The sequence below is a fragment of the Pleurodeles waltl genome, chromosome 9, assembly GCF_031143425.1.
Source record: "Pleurodeles waltl isolate 20211129_DDA chromosome 9, aPleWal1.hap1.20221129, whole genome shotgun sequence".
Lineage (NCBI taxonomy): Eukaryota > Metazoa > Chordata > Amphibia > Caudata > Salamandridae > Pleurodeles > Pleurodeles waltl.
The window spans coordinates 1174995066-1175013613 of NC_090448.1; the positions used below are offsets into that span (position 1 = coordinate 1174995066).

The window sequence follows — 18548 nt, forward strand, 5'->3', positions numbered from 1 at the left end:
ATCCAAGAACCCATCCTGCGAGGCGCTGTGACCCACTAGCTGGCAAAGCCAGGAGTACCACTTCAGCCCCACATGATCTTCTTGGCACCCTTTGCCTAGTGACACTGAGCACCGCAGGCAGCGACAGGATGTCTCACCAACTACTCCTGTACTGGAGAAGCAACAGTTTGGAAACTTTTACCAACTTCCCGATGGACAAAATATACTGATTCACATGTCACGTTACAGTTCTGACTATAAAAGAAATCTGTCACCAGCCTTTCATGGGAAGCTACAGTGATGACCGAGACGTGACCAACTTAATTCCTGCAAACTGCCCATGATTCATCACAAAGATCAGAAGGCCCTCTATGAAAGTTACACCCCTGCAGCCTACAAATACCTCACCTTCTGCAGCTCCTCTATTAAACCATCAGCCATCTGCATGTATTCACAGCCCCGGTCCCCAAAGATCAGACCTTTTAATGTAACTTGGAGTAATGCATGGACTGCTTTCAACAAGAGCATACTTGGTCCCCAGAGCAGCATTCTGTCCAGCGTAAGAAGCTTCGCCGCCTCATCCAGGGTAGTAAGCAGTATGTAAATTCAATTAAAGATAAACCCTCCTGCCCACACTAATACTAACCTCACATCACTAAGCAGGCCGGCAGCTGACTTTAGTTCATGCAGATGGCATAATAGTTCCTTCATACTGCTTGACATTCACATAAGACAAAACTGCGAGGGGGGTCTTGGCCATCACCCAGTACTGTACCAGTCCACAGCAATAAGCCACCCATCCAGGGCCGGCTCCCTCTGTTAGGGTAGAGGAGCGTCGCCCTCCCACCAGCAGCAGAAGCTGCAAACCTTTCAGAACGAAAGGATAATTATCCTTTCGTTGTGAAAGGGACGGGGCCATGGGGGAAAACAAGCAGCTAGGGGGAGTGCACAGCACTCCCCCTTAGAGCGCATGTGTGTTTGGCCGGTCGTCTCGGGCCAGCCAAACACACATGCACAGGCTCTCTATCTGTCTAGGAGCGCCCTGGCTGGGTGCCTCCAGCCAATCCTGGGAGCCTTTGCCTGCAGCGACGATGGAAAGGGGAGCAGTGCAGGTCAGCGGATCGGGTACGTTTTTAGTTATTTACTTATTTATTAAATGTACCCCCCCCGCTCCTCTGCAGCGGACGCGCCTCATCCACCCCTTGTTAGCGCAGAGAGCCGCGACTGCACCAGTCACCCACAGGACAGGCATAGGTAACTAAAGAGATCTCTCACATGCTGCTGGATGGAGGACTTTAATCTAGTCCATCACTGCAGGTCCCAACTAATGCATTCCACAACCGCTTAAGACATCTCACAATGACAACAAGATATGGAATGATATTAAAGTCCATCTCAGCTAATCTCGCCACAATGTCTTCGTCCAACTTCAGCCTCCGCAGGACCAGAAACTTTACACAAAATATCTCAGAATGGACATCCATTGTAGTAACCAGCTAAAGCAGACTATGATCATAAGAAATACCACAAAGAGACCTGCAAGATCTTAAAAAACTGCCAGCTAACTAAAAACCATAAACTGCACGTCTGTCTCTCACACTTCTTCCTCCATGACACTACTAAAGCACCACTTCCCATAACATAACTGAACCTCAGTGGTCATCACGCGTGGCATGACAACAATTTCTACATAGGATCGAAACAAAGCCAACAACCATCAACCCACACACCCTACATGGTGTAGCATGCTACCCCGTGAAGGCAGGCGCTTCAATTCCCCATATCAGGGTAGTCCTATATTAATGTTGCAATACAATACAAGTAACCTTTTTAGGAAACAAAGTTTTACTTGGATCAGGCTTCTGTTATTGCTACACCAAACAAGTAATGGCAAAACCAAACAGCTCTGGTGCTGAATGCCAGATTTTGGCTTTGTCAACGCTAGTTTAATTTTGTCATGGTTTCTGTAAAACTTTATTGCTGGGAGGCACTCACTGGTATATTTAAAAAAAAAAAAAAAAAAAAAAAAAGGCTAAAAGTCAAAATATTCCCGGTCTCAAAAAGCACTCATTGCCATTGTAGACACTGGATTGAAGAGAAGTACTTTGTGATTGGAAGTGCTCTTTTAAAAAAGGCAGAATGCGGTCAGTCACACTGAGATTAGCCAATGGCTGAAGTGGGCTGACCCAGTATACCAAGCTATATGCGGTTGTGGGCGTAGGAAAAGCATGAATGACAGAGCAACAGACCAATGGATAAAAAGGTTTAGCTGAAACCCCCATAAGTACATACATAATTATTTTTAGCAGAATGAAACGATCTTGGGTGACACCGGAACTAAAAAGACATGACTGAGGTGCTACTGCAGTGAACCAGTCTCAATGAGTGACACTCGAAAACACTTAGCCGGTATCCCACAAATCATTGTTTCTCAGGCAGCCGCCATCTCAAGGATTCACTGCCTCCAGTGTCGATCACCTCGCTATTACTTTTCAATATCCGTTGTACAACTGCAATCACACTCACAGAAAAACACTGTCTTTAAAGAAACAGTAATATTATCGCTATTAATCTACCTGTGGGCTTTTCTCACCTTCAAAATTACAGGTATACCGCTGCACCTGGAGCGCAGTGTGCTAAGCTCAGGTTCAATATTACAGGTTTCTGCTGCATCTGGGAGTGACAGTGTGCTAAGCTCAGGTTCAATATTACAGGTATACCACTGCACCTGGAGCGCAGTGTGCTGGAGCGCAGTGTGCTAAGCTCAGGTTCAATATTACAGGTATACCACTGCACCTGGAGCGCAGTGTGCTAAGCTCAGGTTCAATATTACAGGTTTCTGCTGCATCTGGGAGTGGCAGTGGGCTAAGCTCAGGTTCAATATTACAGGTTTCAGCTGCATCTGGGAGTGGCAGTGAGCTAAGCTCAGGTTCAATATTACAGGTATATCACTGCACCTGGAGCGCAGTGTGCTAAGCTCAGGTTCAATATTACAGGTTTCTGCTGCATCTGGGAGTGGCAGTGTGCTAAGCTCGGGTTCAATATTACAAATATACCACTGCACCTGGGAGCGTAGTGTGCTAAGCTCAGGTTCAATATTACAGATATACCACTGCACCTGGGAGCGGCAGTGTGCTAAGCTCAGGTTCAGGGCTTGGGGGGGTGGGGGGGGCTGCACTCCCAAGGCACTGCAGCGGGGGGGGGGGGGTTGGTCTGCACTCCCAAGGCACTGCAGCGGGGGGGGGGGGGTTGGTCTGCACTCCCAAGGCACTGCAGCGGGGGGGAGGGTCTGCACCCCCAAGGCACTGCAGCGGGGGGGAGGGTCTGCACTCCCAAAGCACTGCGGGGGGGGGGGGGGGTCCTGCACTCCCAAGGCACTGCGGGGGGGGGGGGGGTGCACTCCCAAGGCACTGCGGGGGGGGGGCTGCACTCCCAAGGCACTGCAGGGGGGAGGGGGGGGGCTGCACTCCCAAGGCACTGCAGCAGGAGGCAGAGACAGCACCACAATGCACGCTGTCCTTCAGGCCACATTAAGTTTTCTGCCTTTTTACAGAAGACGCAACTGCTGACAAATTAGAGTAACTATTGTGAATGACAGCTAAACTTCGAGAAGAAGTTACTTATATACCAGTTATCTGAGAAGTCACTGAGGGAAATGAACTTGAAGAATTAGGACACAACAGGTTTTGCTGCTTTAGTACCCAGGGAGACCAGTCCAGCAAACCGCAAAGGGGTGTGTTTTAGGATCAGTGTGTGCTAGCTACCAGGATCTTCAAGAGTCCGGCCTGAGTCTCCAATCCCAGACATACCAGAGTGTGCGCACACCCTGAGGGAGCACTGCTGGATTCAATGAAAGGCCCACGGGGTGGCCTAACAATGGGTGCTGCCAGCAGCTGGGACCCTGCAGACAGCTAGCACCAGTATAAGCCGCAGTCCATTCACCACATTAATTCTAATTGTATGTATAAGGCGCTTTCTGCCCCGGACAAGGCGTTGAAGCGCTTTTGGCGAGTAGCACGCTACTCCATAACCCAAAGGTGAATTAGTAGCAGGAAATATACATTGTTAGTGGGAGTTGTAGATGCCTTACGACTTACGAATTCCTTTCATAACCACACATTACTGGTCGAACAACAAACCACAATGAGAAATGGCTTCCAAGTGTCTCGAGAAAGGCACAGCGCTCTCGCTGCTTAGCGCAGGTGTTCCCACCTGAACCCCGAGAGATCAGACAGGTGTGCACTGGGGGACCCCCGCATGCTCATGTCATGCTCTTCTCCTCACAGGCCACAGAAGCGAGAACACCGTGGGGAACAGACTCGAAGTCGCAGAGATGCGAGTGAAGTGCTTGGATACTTCAATTGCTTCCAATAATTAATGAGGTTCTCAGAGGGCAACACACAGCTCCCCCTCTGACTGCAGCTGAACGACCAGGGTTTGCTCCAGCGAATCTGATAAAAACAAGGCCAGGGCAGCCGCAGGATGAGTACGAATCAAATGCAATCAATGCACTGCTTTTCTGATTGTGCCCACAATTCCCACTTCACCTATGGAGTGCTGTCATTCAACCCTGATCCACTGGCCCTCAAAATGCTCACACCTGTCCAAGCCTTACCAGGTCCTTTAGAGTGATCAAGCCCCATAAAGCAATGTACAAGGTCCCAACCCATCAGAACTTATTCAAGCCCAATCTGTCGGCCAACTCCAATCAAAGACTCTGGAACTTCAATAAACACAACCCGACTGCTTATCCCTTCCCACACGACCATTGATAGCTCCCACGGTGGCGTTAACCAAGCAAACAAACTTCTGATTCTCCATCTACTCCTACCAACCCAACTGTTTAGACTTGTACTGCTCCCAACCGGCCGCTCACCTAGCCAAGTAAACCAACTTTAGACTTGTCTATCCCTACCAATCCAACTGTTTAAATTTACATTGTTCCTAACCTGGTGCTCATCTGCCCAAGTAAACCCACCTCAGATTATGTATTTATAGTAATCCGCCCCATGAGGCTTCAATCATTCCTATGCAGGCAATCTATTACCCAAGCAAACCCAAAACATTCCACCCATCCATACCAATGTAACAGAAACTATACACTAAATCCATCTCAAGTACCGTATCCGATAATCTATTGCAGTCTACACAATGCAAAACACGTCATCTACCACAATCTTCACAGTCCAATGTGACCATCTAGCTAAACCTACCCAATCCAATCCATCTATCCACTGTAATCCGCTTCGCCCCACTCTCCTCAATCAACTCCGCCTCAATCCAATCCACGGCACCCGCCTCAATCCAATCCACGGCACCCGCCTCAATCCAATCCACGGCACCCGCCTCAATCCAATCCATGTCTCAATGGAATCCACTCCCACTGATCTCAATCTAATCCAAACCATTCATTCCATCAAACCGAAAATATGCAATCCTACAAGGGTCTCATCCATATCAACCCCATGAATCTTTAAAATCCGTTCTATACCAATGCACCAAAGTTCCAAACACAAATGTTTCATAGCACAGTGCTTAATATTCATATTTTGAACAAGCGTTGAACATCAAATCATTTGCATTTTATCCTAGAGTCCATTTCGTTGACTTAAGACTTCCATTTTACTTCTATTTTTTGAACGGCAAAAGTCAGCCAAAGCATCATAAAGCAGGGTGCACTAGGTGACTCCCAGTGAGTCACTTCTGAGCAGCCCAAAGAGGCGTCCTATAAATTCTAGTCCACGTGCTGATGTGTTACCTTCCCGCTACATAGAGACACGACTAGTTTACTCAAGTCTCACCCAGTGAATACTCACAACATAAATAGAATGTAGACTCCCTGATTTCAATACACAGTAATCAGGAAAGCACAGCGAGTCTTCTTCGTAGAAAAGTAAAGCTGTATTTAAATACAAGAAACATAACACCAGTGCTTTCGCGAGATCCTCAATAAACAAACTATTCTGAGAAGCGATGTCCTCGGACGATACTGTCGTCATGCTCATTTCCATGGACTAGGAAAGAGTATAAGCAAGCTGCTCCAGTGGGCAGAAATCCCAAACCTTTGGAACAGGGCGTGATGAGGCAACTATCTTTGGACTGCTCGTGACTTAGATGATTAAAACCCAGACCGACTTGCACAACAAGTTTCTCCTCCAACCCTGTACAGGCTGCAATCCAAAAGGCTTATTGTAGTGTTAGAGCCACCCAATTCAATGCAGAGAAGGTGCCGTGTAAAAGGTTTTCAGGCATGAAAGGACAATAGTCTATTTTGCAGGCATACTTCTATATGAACTGCTTCCTGCCTGAAGCAGGATGCAAATTTCAGACTTTATTTTTTTATTTCTTCCAGCAAATAATGGCACAACCTAAAAGAGTAGTGCCAGACAAGAAATGAGGAAATACCATGTATGAAAGCATCCTTTTTCTATGCATCCAGGGATATAATTCTGAGTACAGTGCAGGTGCCCAGGTCCTAGCTCTGCACAGCGTCACCATCAGTGAGGGCTTAGCCAACAGTCACCAGCACTTTAAAGTGTCAAGTACAATAACAAAAAATTACGCATTTCATCCCTCAAACTCAACAAGTAGTCACACTGCAATAGGTCTCACATTTGTGAGACTTGGAGCCATTGGCATTGTAAATAATGTGTTTTGGTTTGGAGTGCAGTAGATGTATGCCTGGAGTCACAGCAACCCTCCCAGGCCTGTCACTGCAGGAGAGAGGACACAACAAGGCCGCCATCCTGGGAGTGTTTTCCCTCATTCTTACAGACTGGCACTAGAGATGCAAGCCTTTCTAGTGTTTACCTAAACTTTTATAGCACCAAACAAGCCACAAAGAGGCACCTTCATGGCATTTAACCTGGAGAATGAGGAGGTCAAAAGAGTTAGGAACAAAGAAAAGGGGGCAGCCATATATTTCTGCGTGTTAAACTTTTAAAGTAATTACTCCTCTACATTGACAATACCAGCCTAACTTTTAAAAACATTGACTGTTTACAAAGAGACTGACAGACAAGGCAGCTTAACTGCAAATGAACTATAGCAATTTTGTTGAGAATGGTACCTGTTTTGCAGCACTATGACATAGCAGAACCTGTATTACCAAGCGCTATATTTAAAAAAAAAAAAAAAAAAAAAAAACACAACGAGTTTTGCCCGACTGCCCCAACACGCACCAGACAAAGAACCCTGGGGGAGAGGATGTGGCGTAAGGGCCAGAGCTGCCGACCTAGGAGCTGGGAAACACAGTTCGAGTATCGGCCCCGGCTCAACATTCTGAGTAAATCAATTAATCTCCCCTTGCTAGAATGCATTCTTGTGTAACATAACCGGTGCTCAATTAAAGCACTGTAATACCTTTGCAACAAGTTTGCTTTAACTGAATCTCTATTTGAAGAGGCCCAATTTACAGCCAAAGGCTAAATGCATTTTGCTATCAATCTTGAGGCTATGAAGTGCTTGGGTCTGGAGTCATGACTCCTTTTCCACCATTTTGGATATAACACCTTTTGCCATCTTCTTGCCTAGAACTAAGCTATGTGCTTGGTTGGTGACCCTCCGGACGTTATGAAGAGCACAAGCTATTGCCTAATGTTAAGCTCTACTCAAGTTAGTTGGTTAATGCACCCAATGCAGAGGTCTCGACACAACAAAACATCACAGATTACAATCCTGACATTGCTTTTTCACCTCTTCATCTCTGCGAGGTCGAAGTAAATGAATTATAGTGATTTTGTTAAGCATGGCAACTTCTTTGTAGCGCTATGAAGTGGCAGAACCTGTATTACCAAGCGCTATATAAAAAAAAAAACGAGTTTTGCCCCGACTGCCCCAGCACGCACTAGACAAAGAACCCTAGGGGAGAGGATATGACGTAAGGGCCAGAGCTGTCGACTTTGGAGCTGGGGAATACAGTCAAGAATCTCAGCACCGAATCAACATCCTGTCATTCTGGGCATATCACTTAATCTCCCTATGCCTACCAAAAATAAATGCGTTCTTTTGTAATGTAACCTGTGCTCATGTATTGTGCTGTAATACCTTTGTGCCGAGTTCGCACGATATAAAACTGGAAAATAAAGCGCTCAAATAACTTTGCATTGTGTTTGCGCTACATGAACTTGCAAAAAAGAAATCTTGACATAGCTTTTTCACCTCTTCATCTCTCCAAGGTAGATGCAAATTAAAGTGATTATGTTAATAATAATTGCATCTGCTTTGCAGCACTATGAAGTCCTGTATTACCATGCGCTATTTATATTAAAAAAAAAAAACGAAGGCGACGACTTCAGAGTGATTTCTTCTGGCTCACTTTCTAGACCACAGTGGTTCAGTCCTTGCTTCATCACCTGCCTGGGTGAACCTGCCAACTTTAGGAAAGCTCACCCCTAGCATCCCAACAAGCTTACACAGGCTCACCCCTGGCACTGTTCTCAGCCTGCAGGGAAGGAGTAGGGGCTGCATGGTTTGTATCCTGTTGAGCTCAAGATCCCGCCCTTGACACAGTGTTCTGCTCAGAAAAGCTCTTCCATGGCATTTTGCATTGCATGGATGACGAGGGACCCCACTCTTGCTTCCTGTCAAGCTCCAAGGAATGGGGAGGCTCGCCACTGGCACCTTGTCGTCCTAAATGTGGGGAGGGTGCTGGCCCTTTTGCAACTTCTCACGCTCTGGAGGGAGAACACTTCCACAACACCCTGGTCACCTTATGGGTACAAATGTGGGGTAATATCTCCCGGGGCTTGTCAATTATACCTTCTGAGTTAAGTCTAAGAACCAGAAACAGAGTCTGGCCCCGCTTTACCCAAAACCACAAGTGCTCTTCCACGATACCATGCACCACCGATCATCTGCTGCTCCTGGGAGCTTCTCATTCTAAAAGGGGATCACATTAATATACAAAGCTGCAGAACTTTACATTATACAGCAAGCAGAAGGTGGAACAACCATTGCAGACAGATTTCACAACAAACCTCGGATTTACACAGTACGCCGATGTTTTACAAGCCATTAGTCTGGGGTAAAGTCTCCATTACTTGGATACAGAGTCAACTGGAAGCCCTTTGGTCCTACAAGCCCAGCAGCTGCTCCTAGAAAGATGCAGGGACACTTTTGGAGCTTCTGAGATGGAGTGAGGGTGTGTTTTGTTACGGTTCTCTGGAGCACATGAAGTCCTGCATGTGTAGTGACAGATTCACAAGGCCTGGGCCAAAAGTGCAAGGAAGCAACAAGTATATCTAACAGGGGACCCGAACTAGGGTCTCATTCTGGAGCATACAGCAGGGTCCTTACTGCGCTCTTTGAAGCTAAAACTATTCTGAAGGACTACGCAACTCGAGACAACAGTGTTGGAGAATGTCCCTTTTGCATCGCAGAGAACTGATATTAAATACGCATGTCAAACTGCTTAGCTGCACCGCACAAACGCCACAATGTTTTTGCGTGTTTCAGAAATGCTGCACTTACCAAAATGACACATTAGGAGGGCTACATTCAACCGAAAAAGGAATACTTCATACACGTAACACATCAGTAGAGCAAGTCATTTGTGAATACAAGAATGTGTGTTTATGGAGGAATGACCATCACAAACCAGGGTGAGCCCACAGCTATTCTTAAGACATTTCAAACTGGCCAAGATGTTACACATGTGAAAAAGTGACATCTGTCTGGACCGAAACCGACTGAATAAGAGGTTATTTCATGTTGTCCAGCACCACAGCCACTGTTGGATATGCAACCAGGACAAATGCAGGTGGACTTCTGCCAGGTGATCTGGATTTGTGCAAGGGGCTCATGCACACACTTAAAGTGGCTCAGGACGGCATTATTAGGGCAGGTAAAGCATCCCAAGCAGGGTGTGCCAAATCCACTTGACAGCACCATCTGAAGTCATACCTAGCCATTCTCTTCCGGTCTCACTCTTTTCATCATAACCCTATACGGGAACGTACTGTGTGATTGCTTCACTGTGAACTTTAACATCCTCACCTGCTTAGAACGAAGGTTACTGAAACAACAAAGTCTGTGCAGAGTGCAGTTACTTCTGCAGCTTCAAGACACATGTTGCTTTCAGGAATCCATCGCTCCCTTACAGATGTTTAATATATGCAGACCAGGCTACGCAACAGGTGAAGCTTCCCACCTCAAGCCCGCAGCTCAATCACCACTCCAAAAGCGGAGTGAAAACAGAGGGCAGTACTCTGTGCTCGTGTCCGGTCACTGGAACTGATGTTTGACGTTTCGAGAGATAAGACATCCAAGTATTTGTGTGACTCACAGTTGCAAATATTATTCTAACTGTTTGGCCTACAGTCACGATGAGCTCAACGCTTCCCTCTTTCTTCATGATTCACAAAATGCTTCCTTCAAGGCAGACCTGCAGCTTTGCCAGCACGGCGGAGAGTGCGACACAGTCTCAAGGTGCCTGAAAGTGCCTTATCTGCAGCACAAACCAAAGGCAACCCTGCTCAATAAGAACCAGAGCCTTAACAGTATCATCAACAACAGCGGTCCTTACTGGAATTATATATGTAGAGCTGATAAAGTCAATGCACAATCACACAAATTAAAGCTGTAACAGGATGCAGGTAGAGAAAGTCACACTGGGAAGTCCAGCACAAACTTTTAATACGTTTCTCAATATATATATATATATATATATATATATATATATATATATATATATATATATATATAATGTCACTTATACATAAGCAAAGGTGCAACGTCGCCTGGTAGGACAGGAACCAACTTCTCTCTTGCAGAAGCCAAAGAGACAGGCCACGATAAGGCAGTACTACATCAGTGAGAAGCTGGCAACTCTATCAAGTGTGTGGGACACCAGGAGCAGCCAACACCACAAGAGGAGAATAAGAGCCGTCCAGCGGTGCTCGAGCAAACAATGGAGGCGCAATGCACCCAATAAATACTACCACAGTGAAGGTGGAATGCACTGGGGGGCCCACACTATGTTCTTTCAATATCTCTTGTCCTGGACAATACAGATGGTTACAAAACTTGCTTCAGTCAGACAAAAATAGGAATGCATGACAATGACAGTAGCTTCAACTCGACCGGAGGGAACATGATTACCCAGCAAGAGTTTAATAACAGTCTTTCAGGTGTAACTAATTCTATCTTCCAAACAGATGTCGAAATCAGAAGTGGGATCATTTAACGTAGTTTAAAACAATCCACAGTTGCGAAAAATGTACCAAAGATTTTTGAAGGGGCTGTGTGTTGATGGACAAGATGTGACATACACAGAGAGTGGCGCAGGGATATGCAGGTGGTTACCTCAAGAAATATAAGCATTTGCAATGCAATGGGTCTCCCATTTGCTCGAGTTCAAGCTATTGGTGTTGTAAATGTATAACTGGACTTTTCTTGCCACATAAATTAGTCAAGCATATCAAGAGTGTTCAAACAGTCACAGTGTAATAAGGATGTTAAGTTGGCCTGAATCATGGTCATGGCTAGCAGGTCTATTGCAATAAGATTACAAACAAGACACTTAAAACACAAACTACCCTCAGCTGTGAAACAAATGTTCCAGCTATGAGAAGGGTTAAGAATACACAATGGTGGGAGGGATTATTATTTTGGGGTCCCCACTAACCCAGTGTTGGGACCAAGAGATGATCTAGACTGAAAGGGCAGGTTGTGGTGAACTTTTGGAAGGTGGTTCCGTTGTCTTAAGACCACCACAGGCTGAGTTATGAGCAAACATTTTTGTAAAAGAATGCCCTGCAAAGCGTTACGAGGCGATCGAGTGCAGCACATATTGTAGTATGTGGACTGTAATACTCAGAACAGTCCCTAAAGGGCATCACATTGAAAACAGCATTTGTAAGAAACATGGTCATGTAACCACATAGTTAGCCCCTAGAGGACATAACCACATGAAAACAGAATAGCAGGAAGTAATGCAGTGCAACCATATATTTAGCCCCCAGAGTGTGTAGTGCCTTACACATTATCAGGCCCAGCAGACCTACTGCAATATTAAGGCCCTTAGAACACAAACTGCTCCCACCTATGAAATGTTCCAGCCATAAGAGAGCTTAGAAAGGCATTGAATGGTGGGAGGGATTATTATTTTGGGGTTCCCATTAACCTAGTGTGGGGACATAGAGATGACCTAAACAGAAAGAATGTGCCATACTGGACGTTTTTGGTGGTGGTCCCATTGTCCTAGGACCACCACAGGCTGAGTTATGAGCAAAAAAGGGTTGAAAAAGAATACTTGCAAAGCACTTTGGGGCTAGTTTTCCCGAGAGCAATGAATATTGTAGTATCGGCTCCCATGCTGTGTCCAAAGAGCCCAGTTAAAGATTTTGTGTTTTTTTAAGTGAAGCATTTATCAATTACAAGTGTCTTTGGGAAAGCTATGGAGAGCAAAGGGCGGGGGGCGGCCTAAAGAAATGACTCATAAGTAAATAGTGATAACAATGTGACCAGCGCTCCAATGCCACCGATGGAGTTTCCGGTGCTGGTGCTGTGGCTGATGGCCACCATAAAGCACGAAGGGGAGAGACTAGAAAAAAGTAGCTCGCCCACAATGAATAATATTGGCAATCGTGCAATAATTCATGTAACAGGGTCAGTCTGCAATGCGGTAACAAACCACCCCAAGACGGGACAAACGCGAAGCAACCATGACAAAATCAAAAAGAATCAAAATGATTCTTGGTGATAGGTTTGAGAGCTTGGGACTTCTGGTCACACAGAACCCAAGCGCCCGCGCCACTGTAAGTCTATCATAGCGCCAAAGACGGATTTCACAGATTGAAGTCTCAAAGGCAGACACATATGTCACAATATCACGAGTGGTGAGGGATTTTTGTGTTGCTCACAGACAAAAGAGCCACGTGCTCTCCAGACATCAAAAGTACCACATTGACTTCTTGACTGGAAAACGTAACATCCAGGATGCAAGTGGGATCCAGGTGAAGCAGCAGCAGTTTGTGGCAGGTACTTCAACTATCAAGGAAATTACATTTTCCCACATACTCCAGCTAGGGGAGGGCACTGCGCAGAGACCCAGCACCCACAGAGTCCTTCCCAATACAGGAGAACTAGCCTTTGAAAAAACAAATCTTACAGAGAGATCCACCACAATACACCGATCTTACAGGTTCAAGCAGCAGAGAGATCCACCACAATACACAGATCTTACAGGTTTAAACATTAAGAGTGATTCACCACAATAAACAGATCTTACAGGTTTGAGCATGAAAAGTGATCCACTACGATATAAAGATCTTATAGGCTGAAGCATCAGAGAAATCCACCACAATACACAGATCTTACAGGTTTCAAGCATAAGAGCGATCCACCACAGTTCACAGATCTTACAGGTACAAGCATCAGAGGGATCGACCACAATACACAGATCTTACAGGTGCAAGCATCAGAGTGATCCACCATAATAAACAGATCTTTCAGGTTTAGGCATGAAAACGATCCACCCCAATATACAGATCTTACAGGATGAAGCATCAGAGCAATCCCTCAAAATACACAGATCTTACAGGTTTCAGCATTAAGAGTGACCTGCAAGAATATACAGCCATTACATGTTCAAGCATCAGAGCGCTCTCCCAGGTTAAACAGGTCTTATATGTTCAAATATCAGAGATATCCACAGGGTTGCACTGACTGCAGGAACCTTTTCTGTTTATGCTGCAAGGATGCGGAACAATATCTCAGAACATTAGAAAGGCCCCAACCTTCATACGATTTTTAAAGATCTAAAGACCAACCTCCCTGGGGAAATCTACATCACCACAAGGTCAGAGCGAATGCTCCTGAACATTATGCCTCTTTTTAGGTTATTTTGAATCATATCTGTCTCATGTTCAGGCCTCAACTGATCTCCAGATAGGATTATGCTATATAAATATCCATATACTAATGTGTCAGTTCATGTTACAGAGGTCTAACAAGTTGTGTTTTCAAACAGCAAAGATAACCTTCAGGTTACATATCTCTTACACATTTAGAAGACAGTGTTTCGTCAGGGTCTATGCAGCAAAGCTGTCCCTTGGGGTACAGATTTCACAGGCTAGTTCTGTACAAAGCAGAACAGATCATTCAGCAGGACACCTACTTCTCAAATCATGGCAGGACAATCGCTTGCATCACACAAGGTGTGAGCATCAAAGACATTACAATAAAGAACAGGAATGGGGAACTCACGTTTCAAAACAGCGGTCCACATTGTCAGACATCAGTAGCAGCATACACAGCTGCTCCAGGGCGATCAGCTGCATGTCCCGCTCGTCCCCCTGCCCCATCTGGAGCCATTCCAACAACGTATCCGGGTCCACGTCTGCCATGGCCCCCGCTGAAAAAGATCAGGAGCAGCACCAAAAATCCATAAATGGTTCCAACCGAACAGCCACTGATGGAGTCAAACGATGGTCCTCTTGGGATCTCCTAGTCTTCGCCTGGAGGAAGTAAACACAGGCGGGATAAGCAAAATAAATACAACCAACGAAGGGCTACTCTTATGCTTTGCAGCTCGAAAGTATCTGTCGTTTATCTTGGGAGAGATTCAGCCACCAGCCTCCATTCACACGCTAATCCACCCTCCTGGGGATCAGAATCCGAGAGAAACCTGTCCGCCTACGTGACTCAGCCCCCCTGTGCAAGTGTAAAGCTGCTTAAGGTGCTGCTAAGCAGGAGAGCAGACAACACTTCCTTTGACTCAGTAAACCGCAGGTCTGCCAAATGTGTACAGGTAAACACAAAGCAACTGAAAAAAAACCTGTCTAACAGGTAAATCTTCAGGTGCTGCATACTCGGCCCTACCAATCACCTGTCTTTGTGGCACAGCCTTGCTATTCACCTTCTCATTCCTGGTATAATCGATCTTACCAACCACTACCCTATGCAGCATAACTGGTCTTATGATCTCTAGTTAGTGCAGCCCAGGATCTCCTGATCCTACCAACCACCATCCTGTGCCGCATACCTGGACTTATGATCACTAACTAGTTAGTGCAGCGCAGGGTCACCTGATCTTACCAACCACCAGCCTGTGCAGCCTAGGATGCCCATATCTTACAACCAGCTGCCTGTGCAGCCTAGGATGCCCATATCTTACCAACCACCAGCCTGTGCAGCCTAGGATGCCCATATCTTACAACCAGCTGCCTGTGCAACATACCTGGCCTGACAGGTCACTAGCCTATGTATCATATGGTTACCGCTGCTAACAGAGCCCCCACACTTCTTCTCTGTACTTGAACTTGCTTACAGTGAACTACCCTTACCACTGATCTGCCTCTACAATATTGATGCATCACAGTTCACCAACCACTGGTATACATGACCATACCATTCAATGTAGCTTACCTGATTTACCTTTCTAGGGCTTCCCACATATCTTTACAAATCACCTCCTCGTGAATCTTAACTGTCCCACAGGCAAGAAGCACACCTAGCCTTACTGCTCTTTGCCTGTGTGGGGGTTCGCCTTCCAGGGCGGCATAACAGGCCCTTAACAACACTAACTTTTGCAGCAGTCTGGAAGACGCTGCGATCAATGGGTGCCCCCAGGTATATCATCAATGGAAAGACTGCCGACTTGCTTAACGTAGTCCCTTATGGCTATCTGAGTAAAATAGCAATTTCTACTTTTTTTAGATCCTCTTCAGAAGAGGTGAAGGACTGGAAACGTGTTGAAGGCTGAGCTTCCAGAGTAAAAAACAGGGCAGCGACTGTATGGAGAGGCATTTCACTAACAGTGCTGGAGACAGCATAAATATATTAATTCAAGTAGAGTACTGTCAGGGCTCCTTTATAAGGTGCGGATACTGTCAGGGCTCCTGTATAAGGTGCGGATACTGTCAGGGCTCCTGTATAAGGTGCGGATACTGTCGGAGCTCCTCTATAAGCTGCGGATACTGTTGGAGCTCCTCTATAAGCTGCGGATACTGTTGGAGTTCTTTACAAGATGCAGGTACTCTCAGGGCCCCTTTCTAAGGTGCAGATACCGTAAGAGCTCCCTCAAAAGGTGCAGATACTGTCAGAGCTCCTTTACAAGCTGCACACAATCTAAGAGCCCTTTTATAGTCTGCAGATACTGTCAGAGCTCCTTCATAAGCTGCAGACAGTCAGACTATTTTTATAAGCTGAAGACACAGTCAGAGCTCCTTTATAAACTGCAGATACAGTCAGAGCTCTTCATAAGCTGCAGATACTGTCAGAGCTCCTTTACAAGCTGCACACAATCTAAAAGCCCTTTTATAGTCTGCAGATACTGTCAGAGCTCCTTCATAAGCTGCAGATACAGTCAGAACTCTTCATAAGCTGCAGATACAGTCAGAACTCTTCATAAGCTGCAGATACAGTCATAGCTCTTCATAAGCTGCAGATACTGTCAGAACTCTTCATAAGCTGTAGATACAGTCATAGCTCTTCATAAGCTGCAGATACTGTCAGAGTCCCTGTAGCAATCTCTCTATGCCACAGACTGCAAGTATTTCTGCTTAAAAACTCATTCAAAATCTAAAAAAACTGTGCTTGCCAGAGGGCGGATATAAACCTTCCTCAACCTCAGAGGTAAAGTGCAAACATCCCCAAGTGTCCGACCTCCAGTGCTCACTTCACTGTATTAGCCTCAGAAAGTAGCCAAACTCTTGTACTAAAAATAAACAAAAACCTGCACGTCGCAGTAGGTGCCACAGCTTCTCGTAAACCTCAAGAAGACTCATTGTCAGAATGCACGCACTCATTCAGGGTCTTAGACAATGAGTGCCAGAGAGAAGGTATAAACCTCTCTAAACGCGATAGTGGTACAGTCCCAGTGCACACCTCCGCAGGCCTCTAGATGGCACCAAAGCACCTGTGTAAGTGCACTTCAATCTCTCGCTACATCAGAGTTGCAGTTCCAATAACTCATGCCAGCGCCTGAGATCAGTAGATCTCCAGAATAAATCCATTCCAGTTTAAGTTTGAATTAGTATAAACCATACCCGCTTACATCAGTATAAATCTCCCCATGTTTCAGGTACTGTCAGGACTCCTGTATAGGCCTATCTATGGCTTGAGCAGTGCAGAGCTCCGGCTTAACCCTCCCCATGTATCAGCTAATGCCAGCGCTCAAGAATACCCTCACTAGACCTTCAATATGAGCTCCGATATATAAACATCCAAGGTTTTAAGACTTGCCTTAAATCTCCATGGCCCTCAGACAGCACCAGATGTCCTGTATAAACCGACATAAGGATCAAGCACTGCAAACTCCTATATAACCCTCTCTCTATGCCCCAGATAGTGCCCGCACTCAAGAATAAACCTCAGACGCAGATTTCCTGTATAAACCTTGGATAATGCACTAACTACTGGATAAATACCCTAAAGTGCTCGATAAAGCCAGAGTTGCTCACAAACTCTCTGAGGCTAAAAGAGGCCCAGAGCTCCAATACACACCTCTACGAGACGTAGATAATTCCGGGGGTTACGAATGAACCTTGATTAGCCTCAAACAACAGTAGAGATCTTTATAAACTCTTATGCACCTTATAACTCCAGCATCAACCAATATTCTAGCTTCCCAAGGCATCAGAATAAGCAATCTCCCATAACGGATGCCAGAGCTCCCTACGGACGTCTCTCCCAGCTTCAGAGAGGCAGAGCAGCATGTACCTAACCTTCCAAATGTATGGAGGAAAATGACGCTGTCAAACCAACAATCCCTAGTCAGAGGCCTCATATCCATTTTGGATGACCTAAAACCCAAAGTAGACAGGACCGGAGTGGCCGCCCTATTGCTTCTGGGCCCATCAGCATCATTTTGTAACGTCCACAACCACATGTTGCTACAAAGACTCCATCATATTTAATGGCTTGCCTGTTGTCTCCGAAAGACATTTGGTATACTTACCCCTTTCACATCAGCCCCTTATACCAAACACTGCGGTGTCCCCCAGGAGTCCATCATATCTCCTTTACTATTCAAAATCTACCTGCCCCCCCCCCCCCCCCTTACCAGGCCTGATTAGATCATTCAACCTCACCTGTTAACACTATTAAGACAAACGCTTATCATTCTAAAAGTGGATGGCTGGAAGACATCTACAAAACAAAACATGATGGCTGCCTACACTGTAGAAACAGCGACCATAAGCAGCCTACAGTATGGCTAAAGGAACTCGAGGACATACGAACAACTCGAGTTAAGAAATCTAGGGGTAACCATAGATAGAAAACACAAGAAAACTCCGGGATCGACTATGCCCATCGTAAATGCTGCTGTGTAAGACTCTTGTTCGGCCTTCATCCCATACAATTCATGATACCAGTCCAGCAAGCACTCCAGTTGTGAACTGTAACTAGATATACAATCTTCAAGGTACTGTGCATTATCCCGGACCCGCCTATGTAAAAGGACTGCTATACGTACTGTTCAATTCATGTAACAAAAACAAAAAAAAGCCCCTGCGCTCCAGGCTTGCACAACAGATCATCATACCACCTTACTGTAAGAAACCTGTGCTAGGCACCACTTTCACAGCACAAGCTGATCAGATCTGGAACTCACAACAGTCCAA

General features: G+C 45.7%; 1 protein-coding gene across 12 annotated transcripts in view; it reads right to left on the reverse strand.

Moving 5' to 3' along the window:
* HECTD1 (HECT domain E3 ubiquitin protein ligase 1) overlaps positions 1 to 18548 on the reverse strand; it is a 352555-nt gene that overhangs the window by 328905 nt on the left and 5102 nt on the right. For all 12 annotated transcript variants that reach the window (XM_069209073.1, XM_069209084.1, XM_069209083.1 and 9 more), the window contains exon 2: positions 14188 to 14438. In XM_069209073.1, the coding sequence (XP_069065174.1) occupies positions 14188 to 14327 (140 nt within the window). In that variant the 5' untranslated portion in view covers positions 14328 to 14438. The remainder of the gene's footprint in view (positions 1 to 14187; positions 14439 to 18548) is intronic.